The 24630-nt window shown below is 41.8% G+C and overlaps 1 protein-coding gene across 8 annotated transcripts in view; it reads right to left on the reverse strand.

The window, feature by feature from the left end:
• kif21a (kinesin family member 21A) overlaps nucleotides 1-24630 on the reverse strand; it is an 85188-nt gene that overhangs the window by 12954 nt on the left and 47604 nt on the right. For 5 of the 8 annotated variants that reach the window (XM_079500524.1, XM_079500519.1, XM_079500523.1 and 2 more), the window contains exons 5-24: nucleotides 24326-24457; nucleotides 23098-23268; nucleotides 21650-21765; nucleotides 20774-20969; nucleotides 20139-20328; nucleotides 18935-19001; nucleotides 18581-18778; nucleotides 14974-15067; nucleotides 14005-14119; nucleotides 12835-13023; nucleotides 10066-10265; nucleotides 8755-8862; nucleotides 7450-7518; nucleotides 6819-6964; nucleotides 5543-5687; nucleotides 4624-4818; nucleotides 3708-3809; nucleotides 3394-3559; nucleotides 2108-2128; nucleotides 90-147 (exon numbers count right to left, since the gene is read on the reverse strand). In XM_079500524.1, the coding sequence (XP_079356650.1) occupies nucleotides 90-147; nucleotides 2108-2128; nucleotides 3394-3559; nucleotides 3708-3809; nucleotides 4624-4818; nucleotides 5543-5687; nucleotides 6819-6964; nucleotides 7450-7518; nucleotides 8755-8862; nucleotides 10066-10265; nucleotides 12835-13023; nucleotides 14005-14119; nucleotides 14974-15067; nucleotides 18581-18778; nucleotides 18935-19001; nucleotides 20139-20328; nucleotides 20774-20969; nucleotides 21650-21765; nucleotides 23098-23268; nucleotides 24326-24457 (2678 nt within the window). The remainder of the gene's footprint in view (nucleotides 1-89; nucleotides 148-2107; nucleotides 2129-3393; nucleotides 3560-3707; nucleotides 3810-4623; nucleotides 4819-5542; nucleotides 5688-6818; nucleotides 6965-7449; nucleotides 7519-8754; nucleotides 8863-10065; nucleotides 10266-12834; nucleotides 13024-14004; nucleotides 14120-14973; nucleotides 15068-18580; nucleotides 18779-18934; nucleotides 19002-20138; nucleotides 20329-20773; nucleotides 20970-21649; nucleotides 21766-23097; nucleotides 23269-24325; nucleotides 24458-24630) is intronic. The other 3 variants (XM_079500525.1, XM_079500520.1, XM_079500521.1) reach the window with 2 other exon arrangements.

The following is a 24630-nucleotide window of genomic DNA, read 5'->3' on the forward strand; positions in this document are numbered from 1 at the left end:
GCCAACAAATATGTGCTAGAAACTAAAGTAACTTGGATACAATATAATGCAGAAATTTCCCTAACCATTAGATGGCGCTGTGTACTTACGTTCCATCAGCAGACGGGCTCTGGGCAGACTCATCACTGCTGCTGTCATCTCCATTTTCTGACAAACCAGAATGGAAAAACATATTAAAGCTAATGAACACTTAGTGACTGAAATGACAATGCTCTGAACGGATAGTCAACTATTTAATGTCCAAATAACTTGACTTTAGATGCATTAACGCATTTTGGGCGGGAACCCCTTTTGGTGTTTTAAGCATCATGTTGTACTTTTAGCTATTTTTGAAAAATCTTGAAAATGTGGCGCAAATGTTTGAATATATATTCTTTCAGAGCAAACGTTTCTAACTCAAATCTTTGCTTCTGGGTGGTCCCTGGAACAACCTATTTTCAGATGGGGGTCGGCGGCCAAATACAGATAATTCTGGGGGTCTTGGTTGAGCACCACTGACATAGAAACATGGGTTTTTCAGAAAACTGTCAGGATTTAGAAGGCATTTGTAGAATTGTCCTCAGGTCTAAATGGGTTAAAGCAGTGGTTCTCAAAGTGGGATCCAGAAACCCACAGGGTTCCTTAGGGGGTTCTAAATGAACCCAACCAGGTCTGTAAATCTGAGGGTGTACAAATGGAACCAAACTTGTGTACACATTTATACACTCTCAGAGTTATGGGTTGTCCTTGAAATAAAATAACCGGGGTACTAAAAGGCTATATGAGCTTTTCATCAATGAATGTTTATGGTGCTTTTCCACAGAATGGTACCGACCCAATTCAACTCGACTCTGCTCGCTTTACTTTAGCATAGCTAAATAGAGTGGGAGAGTGCTAAACAATTCTTTAGTTGAAGCTAATGTTAATGTTGTGTATATCTCTTTCTCACCTGTACAGTCCAACAAAAACAGTATAATAACATTTGATGCGAGAAATTAGCATCTCAGTTGCTCAAAACTGATTCATTACCATTTACAACAGCTAGTTTAAGTTTGTTAAGACAACAGTATTCAGGAGCTTCTATGCAGTACAGGGGGAGTCCATGTGATGCAATGGTGCAATCACACTAGTGACCATTCTCTCTGACCAACCAGCAGTCTGCAGTGTTTACACGTCACCTCAACTTGCTTGAAACCTCTATGGAGGCGATACAAAAAATAAAGCTACCAGAAAACCAAAAGAAGCGAGTAGAGTCGAGCCGAGCCAGTAGCACCATGTAATGGAAATGCGCCATTCGTTTTAGTTGATCTAAAATGAATGTTGGTAAAGATGAACGAGAGAAGCAGATGGTAAAACAATGTCAGCTGTAGCGCCATGCCTTTTTATCCATAAAAACGATAAAAGCACGGTCCTTCATCCACTCGCTGCTTTCAACGGTGTACCAAAACAGGAGAGAAGAGGAGGTTCACAGGTCTAGAGACAGGTCAGTTGGGGAATGGGTTATACAAGTGTGTGTGTGTGTGTGTGTGTGTGTGTGTGTGTGTGTGTGTGTGTGTGTGTGTGTGTGAGTGAGTGAGTGAGTGAGTAGGGGATGAATAAAACCAGTATGATATGATATCATACAAGACAAAGAAGGGTCAAAGGGATTATTAGCCCGTTGCTCCCAGGAGGTCTGAGAGGAATAAAACAAAAACTGTGTTTTAGAGTTCCTGCAGGAAGGTTCCGGAGGTTCTGGAGTTAGCTGGGAAGTGCTAAAGCATGGTGGCTGTAGCACATGGTGAGCTAGAAGGATGTGTGGAGAAATGGGGAGAGGAGAGGAAGAAAAAGAAGAATGCCTAATTTCGGCTCAGTTGTATAATAGGCGACAAGCTCGCGCAACGCACTTTGAGCTTGTAGACTGGCTATGTCCGGCACGTGGTGACACGGCCTTACAATGGAAGTATAAATCAGGAAGAAGAGGGGTAAAGGGGTGGGGCAGACAAATGGAGGGAAGCCTGGTTGCATCGCACCTCATGCACCTGCATATGTTATGTTGTTTAGTTAGTTCCACGGTGTGGGGAGAGAGAGGGCGAGGCCACCATGCATTGGTAAACACATAGAATAGGAGTCTAATGTATTTTCCACTTACCAGCTGGGATGTTACCTAGCTCTGGAAAAAAGAAAAGAATCAAGGCCACATGGGGGAAACAAACACAAAATCAAAAACACATTCCCCCAGAGTAAAAAAAAAAAGAAAAGAAAAAAAGATTAAACAAACACAAGATAAACAGCTACTTTAACTGGACAGATGCTGGCATAAAATACCACAAAATAGAATATATTGGCCTAATAAATGAATCAAAATACTCAGCTTTCAAGGAACAGTCCGGTTATTTAAGTTCCATACCAAAACAAATACAAATTTAGTGGGACATTTAATACCAGCATCTCTTCAGTGACAGGCCAACAGGCAAAGGGCAGCTAAATAGGCCCAGTCATGCACTAAACCAAACTAGCCACACAGCCCTGGTTCTGGAAGCACAAATTATTGGCTGGAATACCTGAAAAATGTCAACTGTCGTTTGATTAATATAGGTCAAATTCCTGATAGATGAGTGTGCAACATGAATGGAGGAGGTGTCATATGAATTTCTGTTTCTGTGTTGTCTGCTCAGTATTATACAAGGGTGTTTCTGGGTGGACCACTTGATGGGTTTCCATCATAATTATCTCATCTCTGTCAAGTGGAAACCTCATGTCTAAAACTGTAACTTTTCAGGATTCAAATAAAAAGCATCTACAAGCGGGCTTGCAGATCTGCTACTTTTGATGCTTTTTTGTGATGCTGTACATAGTATGATTACATAGGGTGTTAATTTACGAGAAAAAAAACATACAAAAAGGTAAAATATGGCGATAAGAGGTTTCTGCTCGACAGCAACGATCTGCAACGGCTGTGGTGGGTAGCGGTCAATGTTTATTCCAATCCAACCTAGTATGGTCTATATCAATGGTTCTTAAACCTTTCAGTCCAAGTCCCAGAAGACACCTTTGGTATCTCCCTGGGACTCAAATTTACAAAATAAATGCATTGTGGATTAACCACTTCATCACAATGCAAACCTTTTACAATTCATGGAATTATTGTGAAAAATGCCTTTTTTTTGTTCTGAAAAAATCTAATATATTTTTTGAAATTTTGTTTTTAGGAAATTTGTCACGACCAAATACACAATTGGTCTCAAACCTCAATGTTTGGGAAACGCAGCTCTATAACATCCATACCATGAATCCCACAAAGTCCAGGAGGCCACTTCCAGGAGCAGGGCAGAGCCAAGGGGGTTTTGAGCCTGGTTCATTAGCTACTCCAACTCAAGAGCAAACACCATCTCAGCTACATGTTCCAGTTTGATCCGAGATCACCTCCGAGTTTACCTTGCAGAGCGTTCCCCAGCAGGGCATCTAGCTCAGGGTTGAACTCAGCCTTCTCCTTCAGCATGTGGAAGAGCAGCTGGTTCTGGGTGGCGCTGGTGATCTCCGTCTGCTTCAACCTGCCCTCCATCACCTTCACCTGGGACTCCTTCTGAGCTGCCTGGAGGCCCTGCGTGAGGACAGAGCACAGTAATTGTACTTGAGTACGTTTGCTCAAGTACTGAAAGTACATTCTTTAGGTATTTTTTACTGTACACGGCCAGTACAGCTTTATATAAATAAAATGTATATAGAGTATGGCGAATACAGTACTGTACCTTAGTGATGGCCATAGACATGAAGTTGTCGAGGAGAAACCGGGATTCTGACAGCGTACAGGAGCAAATCACAGCGGACATGTCCACCGTGTCTCCCTCCTCCTGGAAACGCACAAGATTATTTCAGTGAAATTCAGTTCACTTTAATTTATGCAAAAACTCTCTGGCATCGCACCAGAAAAATACTTTTTTTGTTCGGATTTGGGATGGTTCACTTGTTTAATGTAGTTATTATTTGTGAATAACTAATCAGCCTGCATTGTGTTAATACACTTGCACATATCTACTCCATGGAACTGCCTTGGTCCTACCAAGAAATGTCTTCACACTGTGTTTGTAAAGGTGTCTAATAACACATCTCACAAAGATTGAAATTCAGTTTCCCTAGGGGAATCTGTGACAGCTGCTGAAAGTTGGGGTACCATTAATAACCTATATGCAGGGGAAATGTACAAAACATTTTGCACAAAAAACACTCCTTGGGCTTAAAACGGCCATAGCCACTTTTCCGTCTTTAGCCCAAGGAGTGTCTATAGTGGAGCAGATACAAACTCACAGCACGTTACTTGTACATCTGCTATTTTTTTTTATCAAAAAATCTTGAAAGTGTTAACACAAATCTTCTCTTCTGGCACACAAAAACGATCAGATGGGGGTGGGTCCACGGCTAAATATACATCAATTTGGGGGTCCAAGCCAAGAACTACTCATTTAGAAGGCATTTGTAGAATTGACCGCTATTGCGGTATTTAGGCCATGTATTTAAAGACTTCCATGTAAGTTGTGTGAAATCCACAAGATGGTCACATATTTTGGCAGGTCATCAATTTCACCATAATTTGCCATGCTGGAGTGACTGAGTGTGAGTGAGCGAGTGGCCGAGATTTTGGGTATTGGAATTTGGCTTGAATGTCACCTTGGCTTCCTCCATCTGCATGATGTTGGCCTGACAGTCGGCGATGCTGTCGTTGATGTAGTCGATGTTTGCCGTCAGCGTGTCCATCTCCTCGCTCAGGTGAAGCGCCGCCTTCTCTACTTCCGGTCCCTCCCCAGACAGCCGGTCCCGCTTCCTGATAACCTTCTCTTTGCGCTTGGTCACGTCCTCCCGTTGCTATATAGGTAGATGGGCACAGGACACACCCCTTCATGCATGGCAAACATCATGTGTACAGACATCACCGCAGCCACAAATGTTATTTCCTGTGGTAAATCACGCCGGCAGTGTCGCATTGGAACAGTTATTATTCATTAACCTAATTGTTGTTGGTCACACTTTACTTAGAGGAGCAGTTCACCTGAAAAACGACTTATTTTCTATCAATTAACCCATGGAGCCTTGAATTCATGTAGATTTTTAGTTTTTTGTCGCATTCCTGACAACAATTTGATGACCGGGTCATCAGTCAGTAGGAGCCTCAGTAGGAGTCTCTTTGAGTCAAGGCTTCATAGGGTGTGTAATTGATTGTTTGGGGTGAACTACTCTACTACTACTGCCAGGGAACAGTCACACTTTAAAGGTCAGCTCTATAATGCATCGTAATCGCTTTTATAATGCATTATAATGCACTTATAAGTCTTCATAAATGTTTACAATTATGTATAACGAGTAACAACTTCTATAATTTATAAAGGTTTATGAAGTATCATATAACTGCTTGAATTATTTTTTAATGGGTTAAATGGTTCAGTCTTAGGCCACTTTTAGACGGCGACAGTCTCCAGATAAAACGGAAAAGTCCCGTTGCGTTCTCATGTACGATGGGTACCATCGATACTTTATTTAGTTTTCTATGGACAGCGTTCTCATGTAAAGGGGGCCTCATAGTGTTGTTTACCTTCAGCAGGCGGTTCATGTCCGCCTCCATGTTGGCGATGGTCATCCTCTGCATGATGACGTCAGTGACGCGGCGCTCCAGAGAATGCCACTTCCCCCGCGCCACCCGGGTGGAGAACACGCCCGCTGAGCGCCTGTACAAGGACCTGGGTACCAATGCAGGTGAAGTTAAAGGGATTGTGACATAAAAAAAAGTTTTTGGAATTTTTCTTAATTATTTTAGGTTTTCTGAGCTCAATTGCACCCACAAAACCTGAACTTTTAACATTCAGTAGATTTTCTGTGGTCTGGGGTTTTCTGGCTCAAACAAGTGCTCTGATTTTCCTGCTGTTTGTGATGTCACAGCCTGCAAATCCCATATATGTCAATGGGATTTTCCAGCAGACAGTCACTGTTTTCTACTAGGCTGAGGAATATATCCCGCCCTTTTCACATTGGCCTGGTATAGCGCCACCAACAGGTGGATTTTTGCAAAACACATTTTTGGAACAAAATGCCTCAAATCATCCAATTGCCATCCAAGGCGTAAGAAGAAATGGCACCCTTTTCACATTGGCCTATTATAGCGCCAGCAGGAGGCCACAACCTGACCTACCCTGGTGGAGACCTGTGCCCCGAGGGGCACTTTATCTAGTTTTATACTTAGGCTATTCAAAAAATAGCACATATGCAAGCTCATAGCGCCACACACACAGGGTGTAACGATACAGTAACTGCATCTATTTTAATTTAATTTTCAACAATCAAAGTATATCGATATATAAATTGCAACATATCGTACCGTTTGACTTTGTATTGTATTGTATCATTCTGCAAATCAAATAATCGGTATCGAATTGTTTTGCAATGCAAATAATCGATTCTATCGATACTAAGAAATGTACTTAGAAATTTTAAGAAGAAAAGGGCTTTTCCATTCAATATCACTACACTTGGTCTATCAATAAATGTGTGTATTCTCTATGTCTAGGTGTGCGCTTGTCCACAAAATGTGTTCAAATACAATTAATGTCCATGTATTTGCCAGAGAATCAGTGTTTACTTATTTATATCCATAATACATGATTCCCTTAAAACACATGTCTTACATAGATTTAATTTCTTTGCTAAATAGTTACTGTATCAATTTTAAATCATTGAATCGTATCGTATCGCCATGAATGAACCAATATCGCCCATGTATGGTATCGTCAACCACGTACTGTGACGCGTGTCATATCGCTGTTAAAATGCATCATTACACCCCTAACACACACACACACACACACCCTACTGACCTGGTACCATTGGGGGCGGAGTTTCCAGGCGCATACATGCGTCCAGAGGGGGGTCTGTGGGCGGAGTCCTGGAGAGAATCCGTAAAGTTGGACTTCCTAACGACCTTCCCAGAGGCGGGTCTGGCCTGCCTCCTCAGAGCTGTCACCTGGTGCACATGCACGCGCACACACAAACAAGAAGAAAATGTAAAAGCAATTCAATAAAATGTATAAGAACATAAAAGGGACAAAAAAGGGGTTTTAAAGGAGTAGTTCACCCAAGAAGTTACTCTATTTCTATCGTTTACCTACCCGGTGTTGTCTTTGACTGGCACAGAGTTTGGGAATTTGTGGACGGATTTTTGATATCATTTTGCTGTTACGTGGAGTCTCTGATTAATTCCCCGCATCAAGTTTTTTCTTCATTTTTGGATTCTGAATTCACCATGAAGGAATGTAATCTCTTGGGTGAACTACAGCTTTAAATATGGACATTGTTACTGTATGTTAAGTCAGGCAGGCATAACAGAGAACAGCAGCATTGCCAGTGACTTGCTGAACTGTTTGGAGAGCTCAGTCTACACGTATACCTGTCTACATGGAACTATATGCATTACTTCATTAGTTAGAGATGTGTCATATGGTGGCTCACCTCTTCTGTCTTTCTCCTCAGAATCAACTCCTGTTGCCTCTTCTGAGCCTCCAGTAACCTCAGCTGATGCTAGAGACATGCCAACGTCACAGTGTGAATACAAACAGTTAATGACTGTGGGTTGGTTAGGATTTTCTGATATTTAAAAGCTCATTTCAAATCTCCCAACGTACCTGTTGGGATACCAACAATAGATACCGACGTAACTAGGGGTGCACCGATGTATCGGCCGACAATCGGTAGGGGCCAATATTTGCCTTGTTAACTGACATCGGTCGCATCGGTAAAAAACTTGACTTTCAGCGATGGCAGTAGCCGATGTTCTGCTCTGCAGCCAAATCCGGTAATACACCCGTGTACGGAGATGTATAGAGCGGCTGCATGTCGCTCAGTGCACTGAGTGCAGTGGTATTCCTCCTCCCCCCTCCCCTTCCCCCCCCTCCCCTCACAGGCTCACACACAGGCAGCGGGCACCGTTTCAACTCGAGACATGACAGACTTTTTTTCTTTTTCTTTAGTTTCCAGTTTACCAAACTATAAAACTATAACTGCCTATAAGCTCCCCTATTCTCAATATTAAATCAAAAAGACAAAAGACTTTGGGCAGTATTATGCGTGTCTTAAGTACCAGGTCTTATTACTTAACTTAAGACCTGGAGGCGTGGTCAATGCTGTTTGGCCACTCAGAATAGCCAAATGGCATTGATCACGCCTCCAGGTCTTAAGTTAAGTAATAAGACCTGGTACTTAAGACACGCATAATACTGCCCTTTGCCTGCTATGTATGTTTATCATACCTTTTAATTTTGCACTAAAAAACATGCTCGACAGGAACTGTAACCAAATAATGGCCCGGTGCAGACCGGTGCAAAAATAAATAACGGCCTACTGCAAATAGCAGCCTAGTTCCTTATAAACGACGGGGTCCAAATCAATTTTGCATATTAACAGCCCGGGCTACCATTTGGAAAAATACGGTATACAAACATCGGCATCGGTGGCTATCGGCTAGATTGTTTTTTTTTTTTTTCGGTATCGGTATCGGCCAAGAATTTCCACATCGGTGCACCCCTAGACGTAACTATTGTCACTTTCAAAGACAGCTTCGCTACTTTTGTGCGACACCATTACACGGCAGTAACAGTGGGCATTCATTTATGAAGAAAAATGTTGAAACATGGAGAGATACAAGGTTCCCGCCCGACAGCAACGATTACTAGCATTTATATACTGCATATAAAGCAGTTAAGACAAGAGAAACATGATGAATGTCATCAACAGAATGAAAAGAGCCTTGTTGCCAACCTCCTGCTTGCGTTGGTCCTTCTTCAGGGTAGCGATCTCTCTGTTCCTGCGAGACTCATTCATGCGGTTCTTCTCCTGCTGTTCTTTCATTTGCTTCATCAGACGGACCTGGTCCCAACATGGTAAACATTCAACGACGTTACAGTTGATCACAGATAGTCTGCAAAGCCAGTGCTGTCACAAGGAGAGCGCTAAAATGTTGTTGCTTGTAACTAACGGTTAATCTTAATCTTCTTATCTTCTTATACCACCATAATTGCCGTTATGGCGATACGAAGGTGGTGGGGTCGAGTGTTGAGGGGTATTCAGGTGGGGGGGAGGTGGGCAATGGGGTGGGGAGGTTATGGTGACACAGGGTTAGGGGGGGAAGTAGGGTAGGAGCGTGGTGTGGGGTGAAGGGGTTTCTGTGGTATAGGGGTGGGTGGGTGGGCGTCTGGGTGATTGTTGTGGTATGGGATGTGGGGTGCGGAGGTGCTTTGAGGCAGGACGGGTCACTTTCTCTTGTTGAACTAATGAAGGGTCTAAAAAACAATTAAAATTCGTCTCTGTCGGGTGGAAACCTAATTACGTCAAAAACTGTTGCATTTCAGGATTCAAATTCAAAAGTAGCAGATCTACAAGCCCAAAACGCTTTGATCTTGTGCATCTGATACTTTTGATGCTTTTATGTGACGCTGTAGTAGGATCAAGTAGGGTTTCATTTACAAAAAGAAAAAGTTGGAATATTGTGATAAGAGGTTTCTTCCCAACAGCAACGATATACCAGTGGTGGAGAACGTACTCACATTTTAATGCAATATAGAAATAGAGAAGAAAAAGTGTACCTGAGTAAAAGTACAAAAGTATTGGCATCAAAATCTACTTAAAGTACCAAAAGGAAAAGTACTCATTGTGCATGTATGTCCTGTTTCAATGTATAAAAATGTTTAGAAAATAGCCAATCTACAAGCTAACAATGCGTCGCGATGCAACTCATTGTGAGCTTGTAGATCGATTATTTTCAAATGGAAAAATGAAATGAAGTGGCTTATGTATGTTTTGTAATAATCAAAATCCACAATGTAGTGGAGTAGAAGTAAGTATGTATTGGAAATTGGAAATACTCCAGTAAAGTAAAAGTACCTCAAAATGTTACTTAGGCACATTGAGCAAATGTATTTACAGTAGTTACTTTGCATCACTGCCCAGACAGTAGCCTCAAGAAGTGCCAAGATGCCGCTTAGAGCAGGCGTCACTTCCTGGTTTTTAAACAGCTGGTGGATGGAAATTACGCAAACGCTTTTCCCGCGCACTGTCACACAAGCGTCCCACCTTGGTTTTCTTCATCTCCGTGACGTCCAGCTGGAGCTTCTTCAGCTGCCTCTCGTACTGCGACTGGTTCTTCAGCAGGCGGGCGTGTTCCTTCTGGGCAGACTGAAGCTTCTGCATCTCCTTGTTCATCACGCTCAGCTTCTTCTCGTACTCCGCCTTGATCTTACGGGCCTTGTCGTCCTGGCCGCTCTCCACTGACCCTGTCGGAACGAGGACACAAAATGGCATTTTTAACATTTTTAACTCAAATCTTTGCTTCAGCGGGTCCCTCCCTGGAACAATATTATATTTTGAGATGAGGGGGTCGGCGGCCAAATACATATCATTGTGGGGGTCCTTGACTTGAAAACGTTTGAGAACCACTGCTATAGCAACATACGTTTTTTTCAGGAAACTCTTTAACTTTGTGTCAAGAAAAACAAGACAATGTATTTGATAGCAGGTTATTTAGACAGATGCTTGGTTTGTTGTTTACCTGGTATGCTATAGTTTCACATGTACAGGTGTAATCTTATTAGTCCGGCAGCCGACAGGCTTCTTTTGTTTAACTCTATTTTTCCCAGGTACGTATATATATGTACGTCGACGCTAGGTGGCATCATATACCAAGTCCTAATATATATGTACCCCAACGTAGACTCCGTCTATATAATGGTTGATGCCTACGGAAGCCTTTAACATTGGTCCGGTTCCCATAGCAACTGGGTTTCCTGCCAGGCAGGAAAAAGTCAAACTAGGGGGTTTTCATGATTCTGAATCCATTCCAAGCATTAGTTTTGCACAAAAAACACTCCTTGGGCTAAAAACGGCCATAAACGTCATGACAAATGTGATGAGGTCAGCACAAATGTCATGAGGTTAGCACATTTTGGGCACATTTGGGCATGTGGCTATTAGCCCAAGGAGTGTATTCTGTGCAAAACTAATGCTTGGAATGGATTCAGAATCATGAAAACCCCTTGTTTGACATGTCACATGCTACTTAAAGCGAAAGCATTTTTGACATTTTTGCCGGCCCATAGGAGGTTAACTTTTTCGCTGCTATCTACGTTTATAAATGTAGCTAGGCTATCGGTACCTACTGTTCAATAACATATGATAACGTTTGTCGGGTGGAAACTGCATAATTAATATGTACTGTTACTTTTCAGGTTTCAAATTCAAAAAACATCAAATGTAGCTAATCTGCTATACTTTTTGCAAAAAGTTAAAGGAGGTTTCTGCCCGACAGAGACGACTAACTTTCACTCGTAGTTGAGTAACATTTAGCCTGAGGCTGACCTATGCTTTTCTGGGCATAGAGGGGCGGGTGTCAATCTACCGCTGGCAACGGTTGAACGGACTGGGGCTAAAAGGAAGAGTGTGTGTGAGAGAGAGATTAGACGGTGAAGGGGATGATTAATCAAGGTAGAGATATGAGAGACACAGAGAAAGAGAGGAGTGTGTGAGAGAGAGATTGAATACAGGCGCAGGGCATCATGATTTAATCAAGGAGGGAGAGAGAGAGAGAGAGAGAGAGAGAGAGAGAGAGAGAGAGGATGTTTGTATGTTTTCTTATGCCAATAAAGCTCATTTGAATTGAAATTGAAAAATTGAGAGAAACCTCCCCCAGGCTTTTTTTAATCTCCATCGAAAACAAAACGCCTGTGGCCTCCGAGGCTAAGGTGGCTTTTAGATGAGGATGGTGTTCATAAGAAACGGCAAAATAAAGTATCGTTTGCTGGGGGTCCTTTTAGACGAGAAGGGTGTTCTCAGGAGGTGAAAACGCATCAAAGTGAAACCACCTCCCAGAGTGGAAATCTTTGAGAACGCCGTTTTATCCCTTCTCCGTGTAAACAGGCAAAACGGTGAATCCGCAATACTTATGACATCATGGCTCACGTTGGCTCGATCGTAGCGCATATATTATTACATTGATGCAGAGCCATATAATTATGATATAATGGAGTTCCTGAACAAGCCTCCCTCCTCGCCTACAAAGCGCTGCTCATCAGCGATGGTGAATGTAAAACCATGATGTAAATAAAATGCCTTAATTGTGATAGGTGGCAGCCGCGGCAGCAGCGTTTATGTAGCCTAATGTATTATAAAATATATAACCAATTCCCGTGGCGCACTCTGCCTGCATGCTCTGGGCTGTCTGTCACCACCATCACCCTCCCTGTGAATGAAAATAAAAATCCAGTCCCCTCCCCAGGTGATTAAACAAAAAGGAATCCCCTATTAACCTATTAATTAACATTACATTTACCTCAGTATTATTTATTCCTAACTTTAAGCTGGTAGCGTTTTTAATATGTGAGAAAATAAAGTGACCGCAAAAATCGCGAAAAACTGTCCGCTCTGAGGCTTGAACTCACGGCCAACGCAGACAATGGTCTCGTAGTCTAACACCTAACACAGCAAGCTATGTAAGTCATTGAAAAGTGGGGGTTGAAATGTGTACTTGTAGTGTGTGTTGTAGTGTGATTGACACGGGGAACAATGAAACTGTTGCGTGAAGGGGGGGCTGGCTCTTCTTCTTGTGCATAACGTGGGTGACTGGTCTATTTGGCAGCCCGTTACCGCCACCTAGCGATATTATAGCGTTTTCATAAAGTGTGCGTTCTCGTGTAAAGGGTCAATAAAAACTGAGAACGCAACGGGACTTTGCCGTTTTATCTGGAGATGGTCGCCGTCTAAAAGAGGCCTAAGTAAGTAAGATTTGACCAGGAACAAGTAAAATTTGACTTTGTGCCCACCACCACTACTGGGTCCATTCTTACTTACCCATGTTCTGCAGCACACGGTCACGCTCCAGCTGCGTGTCCCTGATCTTGCACTGCAGCATCATGAGCTTCTGCTCGTACTGCTGCTTGAGGGTGTGGAGCCGCCGCTGGCTGTTCTCCAGCTCGTCGATCAGCTTCTGCTTGATGGCGATCTCACACGTGATGTTGGCCAGGTCGGCCGTGAAGTTATCTGAAGTGGAGGCGAGGTGAAACGCACATGACTTTAACGCATTTAGGATGGGAGGAACCCCTTTTGGTGTTTTTGGAGCCCTATGACCATGACGACAACTAACAATATCGTTCCAAAATGTCTTTGTTATAGTTGTGTGTGAACTCTTCCAGTTGATTTTACAATTTGAAGGCTCCCAGATTTATGGATCCAGTCTGGGCCTTCTTCCACGGAAAAGGGCCAAACAAATACATTTTTCATACTGGGTTTTGTTTTGTGATGAGAATCTTGTTTCACAGTACAATGGAAGTCAATGGATTATGGATTATTAATTTCAAGTCAACTACTATACAACGGAGCATACATGTCACTGAGGAGGACTAGTTACTAGTGTACATCATGACCCGGTAAGAAAACACAACCCAAACCAAATTGTCCTATTGACGATATTCAGACCGCGGCCATCTTGGCAGCAAGGTGCTAACTATAGGTATCTGATTGTATTAAACAACGTCAAACTCACCATTGCAGCTGTGCAAAAATGTTGAATTGTCCTCTTTCTATCTGCAAAGTGTTTGTTTCATAAAAATATAGACTTGTTATGAGCTACTTCCTTGCAGGTGATTTGCAGGTGAAGTATTGGAGTTCGGAAGCACTCCTTTTTAGTAAAGCAACCTCATGCTGCCTCAAAACAGGTGGTACGCAGGGCTGTTGAGTGATATCCAACGAGCACTCCCAAACTCTGACACTTAGGAAAAAATAACCTGCACAGAATTTCTTGACAGGAAGCAGCTCTACGGTGGATTTTTATGAAACAAAAACTTTACATTTTGAAAGAGGATAATTCAAGCTTTCCTACAGCTGCAATGTTGGTGAGTTTGACGTTGTTTAATACAATTAGATAGGACTTTTCTGTTTGGATGTCAATTGGAAGTTGCACCTAGTTAGCACCTTGCAAGATGGCCGCAGTCTGAATAGCGTCAATTGCTTCAACTGGTATACCTTTCTCATCCTGTTCAGAGTCGGAATCATCAGAGCTCTCCTCAACGTCCATCTCCTCCTCATCCTCCTCTTCTTCCTCATCTGCATCCTCATGGTCGCTGCCTTCCTGAACCTCCTGCCACATGACATGTTAAAATGTTTTTAAGACCTCCGAACATTTGACAAAACGCGCAATGTTCGGAGGTCTTTTCTGATTGTCCGGTAGCGTCAATGCTAGTTTTATAATGCTTTCTTAATGCTAGTATGTTTTGTCAAAACCATGGAGAGCTCCGTAGATTTAGAGTTATTCAGCTTTTCAGTCTGCCTGTATACAAGAAGTGAACGGCAGTGTGCATGCGCGAAACCGGTCTAGGATCGCTGAAGAAGGAAAGGCCAAGCAAAAATAAATAAATAAATAAAACAGCAATCCCGTTTGATATCAATAATAAAGCTTATACGACGGCGTGTTCCGTCAGAAGCAGTTGACACTTGGATTGGAATCAATCATCATTGGCCCATTCAGAAAATCACGAAGAAAATGAATTTACTTTTGGGGGGTAAAAAGACACTGGGGAAACTACAAAAAAAAATATTGAAAAATGACAATTTTATGGTGTGGCTCCTTTAACACATTTTGCTGGGGACCCTCTGGAACCCCCTCAGGGACCCCACTTCGAGAACTACAGATCTAAAAGGCAGCGACGCAACTGCAACAGCAGTATTACTGCCTTCCATACATTAGAACCTCGAGAAACTAGTGAATAGATGTCTGACCAATTAGTTGACTCTGCTGGCTCTTGTGGGTATGAGGTATATCTACAAATATTGATCATTTTTATTAGTGATTATTCTATCGATATAATAACTAAAGAGCATGTCTTTTTTATATTAATGGATGACTTTTTATATTTCTGTTGCATATAAAAAAAATATTAAGTCTATTTCCCCCCAAAAAATGTATTGTATATTATTTCTTATAAAATTGATTACATTGATTAGTTTGATTACCATCTCAGCCTCCTCACTCGCTCTCTCTGTAATCTCCTTCTCTTGGTCGTTGTCAGGGACCTCCTCTTTGACAGCGCTGAAACAGTTAAACAAGAACAGTGTCAACAACATTATCCAACAACTTGCAGTGGACATTACAATGCACTCATTCATATTCTGCAGGCACAATACATGGCAATCTTAATACAAGGAAATATCAATGGGCTTCAATGTGTAGTGTACTTCCAAAGGCACTCTGTACTGCACATGGCCACAGAAAGCGAACAAAGACTTCATACGTTATACATGAGCAATGAATACACTCATCAGTGTATGAGGCTCACAGCAATCCATGTGTGTACAGTAGAATACATAACAGTCTGGCACAGTTGCAGTCAAAGGAATACTGTAGACTTGAGATAAAGTGAACACAAATTGCAAATTGGGGTGCAACAGTTAATCGAAATAATTGATTATAAAAAATAATTGATAGGTTAAATGTATTTTCTTTAAATGTATTTTCTTTAAAATAAATAGTGATGAAAGTCAGTCTACAAGCTCGTAGACTGGCTATCTTCACTATTTTTGCATGAAGTATAAAATAACGCTTGTATTGATTTGTTTATGTATATTCTTTGGTTTGACTTAAAAACGTGCTTTATGATTATTCGATGAATTGAGACAGTAATCGATAGAATAATCACTAATAGATAATCGACACTAGTTGCAGCCCTAATGCAAAGCAAGCTTGTACCACCAGCTACACAAATATAAGTGTTAAAGTGTTAACAACAACGCACACACATATTAAACAATACAACGTCTACAACGACTGGCCCAAACAGTTCTGTTGATGTCAAACGTATCAGCCAAAAAGCAACAGTATTCCTCTAACACAGAAATGGGATGCTTTTCAAACATGTCATAACATTCTGTATTAAAACCCAAAGCCAAAAAAGCATGACAGGAATAAGTAGCACAACAGAAATCTGAGAACTCTGTTCCATTGGATAATGATTTATCCAATTCATAGAGTTAGCAGGCCGGTGGTATGCACAATATCATCCAGACAGGCTAAATAAACAAGGGAAAAGAAAGATTAACAGAGGGAAAAGAAAAATAGGTAGTTACCATACCCTGTCAAGTTACACATATAAATAGAAATGCTGTATAAATATATTAAAGCATCTGACTAAGATAGTCAGTCATACATAGCATGTAAGATATCACATTTGCTTCAGACCTTCTCAAAACAACTCAGACTTGGAAAGATTCCAACATCCACAATGAAATATGGATTATATTGTCGACAACTCGACATATCAACCAAAACGGAGCCACTGCCTCCGTCAAGTTTGGGGGAGTTGTCTGAGAAATTCAAATTACTTTTGTACACAAATTAAAGTTGTGAATATCAACGTCAACATCAATGTCAAAATCAATAGTAGTACCACCAGATACATAAAGGGGAGGCGTCCAAAGGCGTCCTGTGGCATGGAATGAGTTTTGGAAAACTGTATTTTTTGTCATAAAACTACATGAAATTTGTCCTCTGCAGTTACTCTCTATTATTAGGATCAATTATTAGGACCCGGGTGCTATTAATACAGCAGGGGTTAGGTCTATTGCTCAGCTACACTTTGACACATACAGTAATCTCTTTGTGGTTAGAGACAGAATTGGAATACATCCATATTTTGTCAGTTTTTCTGTATCTTTGACGTTTGGTGTGTAACCTGAATGTCTGCAGAAACAGCAGGTGTAGACCCATAAGCCGTAGAGTTTCTGTCTGTCCAAGCTGACATGTTTTCTCCAAATATGGGGAAAACGGGATTAGATAGTTCCCAGGAGAATGCCTGGAGGGGAACATGAGAATCGTGGAATTTCTCGGTGGAAAATCGGGAATGTTGGCGAGTGCACTCCCAGGCTGGACATCTTTCCAGTCCCAAGCTTGTCTTGACAGGCCATGAGGAAAACACTAATCAATAGGCAAATAGTGTGAAGGGGGATTATGAGTCAATGGTTGAGGGATAGATGGGACCTCGGTAGCCACTACAGAGCATCTACAGGAAACATTAAGGCTTAGTGAATGTTAAAGTATTTGGTGAGGAAATTATGTGGTGCTAAGGTAGTAGGTTTTTCACTCCAGGTGTGGCAACTACCTGTCGAAACAAAACAAAACAAAAAAAAAACTCCACATGGTGAATTATAAGGACGGTAAGGAAGCAAAGGAATGTGGGCTAATCTTTGGGTGAAGACAAGGGGGCGCGTTATGGGGTGAAGACAAACCTGGCGACCTCAACCTCCTCCTCAACCTCCACCTCCCCCATCTCCATCTGTCTCTCTTCCAGCAGCTGCTCGAGTCTTCATGGGGGGGAGAGGTTGAAGGTACACAAGGGATGTGGAAAGGACGGATGGGAAAATGGAAGGAAGAAAGGTCAGAGGGTAAAATGCAGACATAATCCATAGCATCTATGATAATTCTGTCGCTGTCAGGTGGAAAACTTGTACTGTATGTAAAAATGTGGGAGGAAAACGTACCTGTGTTCCAAGCTCTGCTAGTGTTGCGACTTTATTGTGATACTGTAGTAGGACGATTGACGAAGTAAGCATTCATTTCCCCCCACAAAAAACTGAAAGCTTGAAATGGTACAAGGTTTCGGACCGACAGCAACGATATCTGATAGATGCGTTTATCCAAAGGGGGCCGTAAATGAAGCACCATGACTACTGTATGTATATTTGTAGTGTACAGTAAGTGTCCCGAGTGGGAGTCACAATCCTAGAGAGTTGGGGTCAGGCTCTGCATGAGCTACATACTGTAGGACAGTGGTTCCCAAAGTGGGGTCCGGGGACCCCCAGGGGTTCTTGAGGGAGTTTCCAGGGGGTCCGTAGACTAATGCATGTCAAACTTGTCCATGAAATTAAACGGGTTGAGAAGCTCTGCTAGAGCCGTAAAAATCTTCTCTTATGGGGGTCCCTGGCACATCATTTCAAATGGGGGTCCGCCATCTGCGGGCTAATTAGTGTCAATTTTGGGGTCCTTGACGTGAAAATGTTTGGGAACCACTGCTGTAGGAACAACAACACTGCTTCTCACCGCATTTGAACCCTAGCTAGGACAGTGGACAGAACCTCTGCTGTGTGCATATAAACCATACCATTTGAACCCTAGCTAGGACAGTGGACAGAACCTCTGCTGTGTGCATATAAACCATACCATCTAAACAAATGTGTGACTATTTCCAGCAGCAAACACGACATGCACAAATAGTAAAATAGTCATTCATGTTGAAACTCAAACTCAATATAAACATAGCTAAATGTATAATATATTACAAAATACAATATGTTATGACTTACCCCTTGCCTTACCCCTTGCCTATCCTACATGTTTTTCATCATCACAGATTCATTATCTATTAGCATCTCACAGTAAATGCGCACAATTATTCTGGTTTTGTAAGAAATTGTACAAACATTTCTTAGTCTTGATTTTGGTCTAAATCTTTGCTTTGGCAATGCAGATGTTTATGTTTTCTCATGCCAATGAAGACCCATTGAATTGAAATGAATTGTTTAAAGTTGCTTCAGAGTCTAACGGCCGTACCTTTTCTTCTTCTTCTTCTCCCTCTTTTTAAGCTTCAGCAGGTCTTTCTTGGCCAGTTCGATGATGTCCGAGGTCTCCTTCTCGGGGGCCATGGTGGAGAAGGAGCCTGGCCCTCCGTAGAAGGACTGTCGGTTGGAGGCACGAGAAAGGTTCTTCCTCAGGTTCTCACTGACAGCCTCGCTCTCCAGGAGCTTGGCCCTGGACGAGGGAAGGGGGACGCAAACAGGTGCCACATAGGTCACAGTTATTAAAGAATCGCCTGATTGCAAATTATTTAACATAATTGCAATAATCATTAGGATCATTGCACAGAATCGTTCTGTAGACAGAGAGGTACAGTACTCAGTTATTTACCTCAGTTCTTCTATCTCTTTGATGTAACTCTGTATCATGTTGCCAATCTCCTCATTCCCTCCTTCACCTGGGAGATGAAGCATCAGAGTTCATTAGAAGATTAGATTTGTGTTGTAAGTTATACAAAAGACAATGAAATAATAATAGCCATTAATACTTTTTGGAGTACTTGGTTAAAAATAATCATAGGATTATTTTCTTTTTTAATAGAACCAGCACACATTATGCTCCAATACAAAGTTTTCGACTTTTCAATTTTTCTACAAATTTGTCACATCTAAACTCATCCACAGTCATCTTGTGGATTACAGTGGACAGTGGATGACATTTTACAGTTTTTATTGTCTATAGTCATTTGTTTTGAGATTTATCTGTATTCTATTCTCTGCTGTAGCGATGACCCAATGCCATCTCTTCCAGAGATGGTTCAGATGAATAAACGATACCGTATGTGTATTATTTGCAATCTTCTAAATGCATCTTGTGGTTTGACTTTGTACGTTTTAGCTTGTATAGAATTAAATAACGTTTGAATTGACTATATTATATATGATCTGATCTCAAATATTTTTCTTTCTTTGGCTCTCATTGTAATTTTATCTACACAGTATTATTCCCTGCAGCACTAACCCAATATTTTCCCTTGCGGATCAATAGAGTTAATCTTTTCCGGTCTCATTTTCCCTTCTCTCATATCATATTCTAACTAATCTTCCTAATTTTATCCCATCACACAGGGGGACTGCGAGTTTCTGCAAGTTTGCACACAACTGCAAGTTTGAGCACAAAAACACAGCTGCTGGGTTTTGTTTTGTAACTCGCAGGCTGAATTACATGATATATAATGGAATTTAAGCCTTAAAGGCCTGCCTACACAGCAATATACTCGTGATATCTATCTATGAGTGTACATAATACATAGGCTACAAATGGGCCCTTACAGGTCCATTTGGTTACATTTGCACACTCACAGTTAAATTGAGACTGAGGAATATAGTAAACACTATTAAAAGGGTTTTTTTCCCTTTTCTTTATTATTATTATTATTATTATTTTTTACTTTTTCAAGACGTGCAGCAGACATGATTTCCCTCCCACACCCTACTGTACTTGCCCTGGCCTTACTTTCCGTTATTTCATTAGTTTTAGTTAACTATAAAATAAATCCTGCCCTAGATACCCCTTCCCCATCACCATACTGTACCTGCCCTGGCCAGGGCCTGGTTGGCCTGGTCACTGAGCACCTGCGTGAGTCTGGCTCTCTGGGCATCAATGGTCTCCTGCATGGCCTTCACCCGCACCCTGAGGTTGCTGTTCTCTGTCTGCAGCATAGACACCTCATGGAACATGTCACTGAAGCTGTCCATGCTGTCCTCTCCCGCCATGCGCTTACCCTGCGGGGACAACAATGGTAACTCTGAATGCTGTGTATATGCGATGGCTACGTGCATCATACTGGCAGCTACAAAGCAAAAGGTAATACCATTCCTTTTCGATTGGATGCCAGCGACATGGAGATACAAAGCAACGGCGGACGTTTGTACCTGCTACAAAATCTACAAAGTTACAATCCAAGTTGAGCTGGCTTCAACTTTAGCTAAAAGTGCAAAACGACCAAGTGTTGTTTAACCAGTTCCATTCATCTTCTCTCTTCATAAAATCCTGCATCGCTTTGTAGCTCCCAGAGTGAACGCAGCATAAATGTATGACTTGTCGACAAGACCCGACCTACAAACTCGCAACGATCAAGCTTATATGTTGGATCTTGTCGACAATGCATGACTCCGATATACATACAGTATATATCAGGATTTCTCTCCATCTCTCTCTCTCTCTCACCGTCTTGTACTCCATCAGTTCCATCTGTAGTCGTGCAATCTCGGTCCTGAGAGTGCTGATCTGCTGGCTGGCTTTGTCCTGGTTCACCACCACCTTGTTCTTGATGTTCCTGGCCCGGTTGGCATACTTCAGCGTGTTCAGCGTTTCCATGAAGTCGCGGTCCGACGGGCTGATGCAGGCGATCATCACTGTTTGGCTGAAGGGAAGAAAGCAAGAAGAGTGAGACAGAGAAAGAGACGGGAGAGACATTTGTCCCACATGTTTTATAAAATTTGTGTTTGTTTTATACTAGAATTTGGAAATAGATTTCTATAGAAGTCTATAAGAAGTCTATAAGTAATCATATCACATCTTAAACCTACTGAAGTATCAAATTCAGATACAGTACAGTAGTACGATGAGATACCTTTACAGCAAGGAGTAGTCTGTTAATAAAAATAGCAGTGAAATAAAAAAATCACACCCGTGTGAAGTGAGTGGTGCAACTCCGTGGGGGGGGGGGGGACCAGACCCACAGGAACGCTCCCAGGGGGGATAGAAATAGCCAATCTACAAGCGTGTATGCTAATGTAGATCGACTACTTCCATTATTTATGTCCATCATTTTTGAAAATGTATACATTAGAAAGTTATAACAAATAACTATAATAATAATATACTATAATTGTCATATCTGCCCTGTGAACTGTTTGTTAACCAAGCCTAAAACAAAAAAAAGAAATGTAATATGTGTATATGTTCGAAATTAATGTCGTCAAGTAAAAGGACATAATCGTGACAGCCCTACAAATGGGTAATATCGTAAGGAGGAAAAGGTAGAATTTTGTCGCTGTCGGGCAGGAACCTCGTACTGTGACGATGTTTTAGTCCACATACCTGTTTCCACCTAAGGAGTCCTGCAGCAGGCGGGTGAGTTTGGAATCTCTGTAAGGCACATGGGAGGATCGCTTGCTTCTGTCACCCAAAGCACTGATTACATTCCCCAGAGCAAGCTGCACACATGATGCAGGAGAGAAAGAAAATGGGCTTCAGCAAAAACACACAAAATCAGACGTCATTAGACATTGCATACTAAAGGAGGACTTTGATGTTTTAAAACCAAATCTCCAATTGTGTCGTCAGTGACTCGTCACTAGTAGTGCTCACTATGGGATGGTACCATTTCTGTCTACTCTCTGAGGCACAGCTAAAAAGGATTACTTCTCGGCCTTAAGCACATGACCCACCAAATTCCAACACACTTTGCTAGTTTGGGATTGGCTCAAGGTAGCCGATAGACTTAAGCAAATATCTATGGGATTGATATTCATGATAGTCAAAAGGACAGTATTGCCCTCAACACCCTCATACCTGTCTAACTACCTCTCCAAAGTGAGTGTCTGAGTAACACCCACAGCCACAACACTAGAGGGAGCAAACATGATCTGTTACCACCAACATTTTGAACAAGATTCTCATTCTATACTCTGTCACCAAAATGTGGAATGCCCTGACAGAGGCTGACACCATTAAAGGATATGTAACACACAATGTGTACAGTACCTTTTCATTAGTCTATTGTCAGTGCAGGTACAGTAGCCAGCCACTTGATGGCGCAATTGTCCAATGAATCGGTATTACTTCACTGTACTATGAACTACTTTCAACCTGGGCATCCCTTTTTTGACCATGTCATGATATTGATATAAACAATGTCAGAAATACATAAGAAATACGGTAGGCAATCTACAAGCTTACAATGCACCACGATGCAACAAAGTATAAACGACTTAACCAGTGTGGTAGAGGTAAACAAAGAGATTTGTTTACGTTGCGTGTTTGGCGTTTGGTTTACAGAGCGTATCGTACATCAGTGTGGATGCTCACATAATTATCGTTATAGTTATTGTGCTCATTGTGAATGGTGCTTAAGACGAGGTTAAAAACTAGAGGTGACTGAGCCCGGTGGTCGGTTGAAATGTAAATGTTTGAGAACTACTGAGCTTATTAGTTCGACTACCTTTGGCAAGCAGGTTCAGGCTTTAAGGGGGAGTAGAGTAGTGGCTCCCAAACCTTTTAGCCCGTGACCCAAAGGGGATATTTGATGATCGGCTATTTTCACTATTACTTAAACATTTGTTTTATCATTTATGGAATTTCTTACATTTTTATTTTATTTCTTCAAGAAATTACTGGGAAAAAAAATCAAAAAATGTTTTTATAAAATGTTTTGAAATAATAATAATTAAAAACAAAATGTAGGAAACAAAAAGATAAAAGGGACACACAAAAATGTGTCCCGACGAGCGTTTGGGAACCAGTGTGGGAGTAGACTAGTATCTCACCAGTCCACAGTTGATGGAGATGCCTTCTTTGGCTCGTTCGCCCGTCGCTCCCGTCCTCTTCAACCTCTCTGACCCGGCCAGGTCCACAAAGTGGAACTTAGCCGTCAGTGTCTCAAACTCTTCCATTTCAGAGTTTCCGTTGGACACCTTCTCAACAGTCTCATTGTCTTGCTGGGGTATGGGAAAGACAAAGGCAAACGCATTTTAGAAGTGTAATTCATTAGGCATTTCAAATGAGTTAATTCTACTGTGTTACCTTCATGTAACCATAGCATGAAAACAATTGTAATGTTACAGCATGTACAGTATATCACACACTGTACAATATTCTCTCCAGCCAAATATTGAAAACGCATTATTGGTATCCTGAGAGTATGAAAGGTAGTGCTGAATTGAATACATAGGACCACAATGCAAACAAGTCCCCACTCCCCAGGATTTTTTGTGTTATTCTGAGTCGAAGCTTTAAGTTTACATTTGTACACTTTCAGAGTTAAAATTAACAGTATATGGACACTAGAGACCTGCGGATAAGCTTTTTTGTCACCCGAATCCACGTGTGCAAATTTATAATCCGCCCTTATCCGATCGCATTAATTGATTATTCCAATTTACTAGTGATGGGACATTAATCGGCAAACACATCGGTATCGGCCGATTTGAGTTGTTTTTAGATTAATCGGCATCGGTCCGATTAATCAATCAGACCGATTAATTAATCGGTCCGATTAATCGGTCTGTCTTTACAGATAACCACCCGCAGATTGCGGGTGGTTGCGGATAAGCCTATAGATAGATGCCATTAATTTATTTCCTGCATTATTTCACCCGCGGTTTATCCAATATTAATTCACAATATATTTTAATGACCCAATTCTAAACTGCGGTTAACTGCGGCAACCGCGGCTAAATCCGCCATCTGCAGGTCTCTAATGGACAGAGTATGGGTACAGTTACATCTCATCCTGTACATACTTACAGGATGAGATTCATTCTGTCTAGGGCTGGCCGGCCGAAACCGACATTCAGAACCAAGACAGACTTAAAACCGAATAATTCAGAAGCAACGTCTTTTTTATAATTGTTTTTTCTCATATTAATCAACATAACACTGTTATATGTTTGCGTACAAAATTAGCGAGTTGGATCTGCCATTCTCGACTACGGGCGACAGCGGCCGACCACAGCGTGTGGCAAACCGACGGGTCACACAGGTGGACGGACATACATTGTCGGAGGCACAGACGCGGACTTGGCACAGGTGGATGGTGAAGATGGCGTGGGAGCGAGAGCTCTGCACATTCATCTGGGTGCTGGCTGTGGTGCGGCACAGAGCCCCCAGCTTCAGGCACTGGATCATCTGAAACGTCAACACAAGGTGCTCCGTCACTGACGGTATAATGTACTGTAATACATCGTGTAACTAATGTGTAACTATCAGACCACACACACACACACACACACACACACACACACACACACACACACACACACACACACACACACACACACACACACACACACACACACACA

The sequence above is a fragment of the Electrona antarctica genome (assembly GCF_951216825.1).
Source record: "Electrona antarctica genome assembly, chromosome: 5".
Classification (NCBI taxonomy): Eukaryota; Metazoa; Chordata; class Actinopteri; order Myctophiformes; family Myctophidae; genus Electrona; species Electrona antarctica.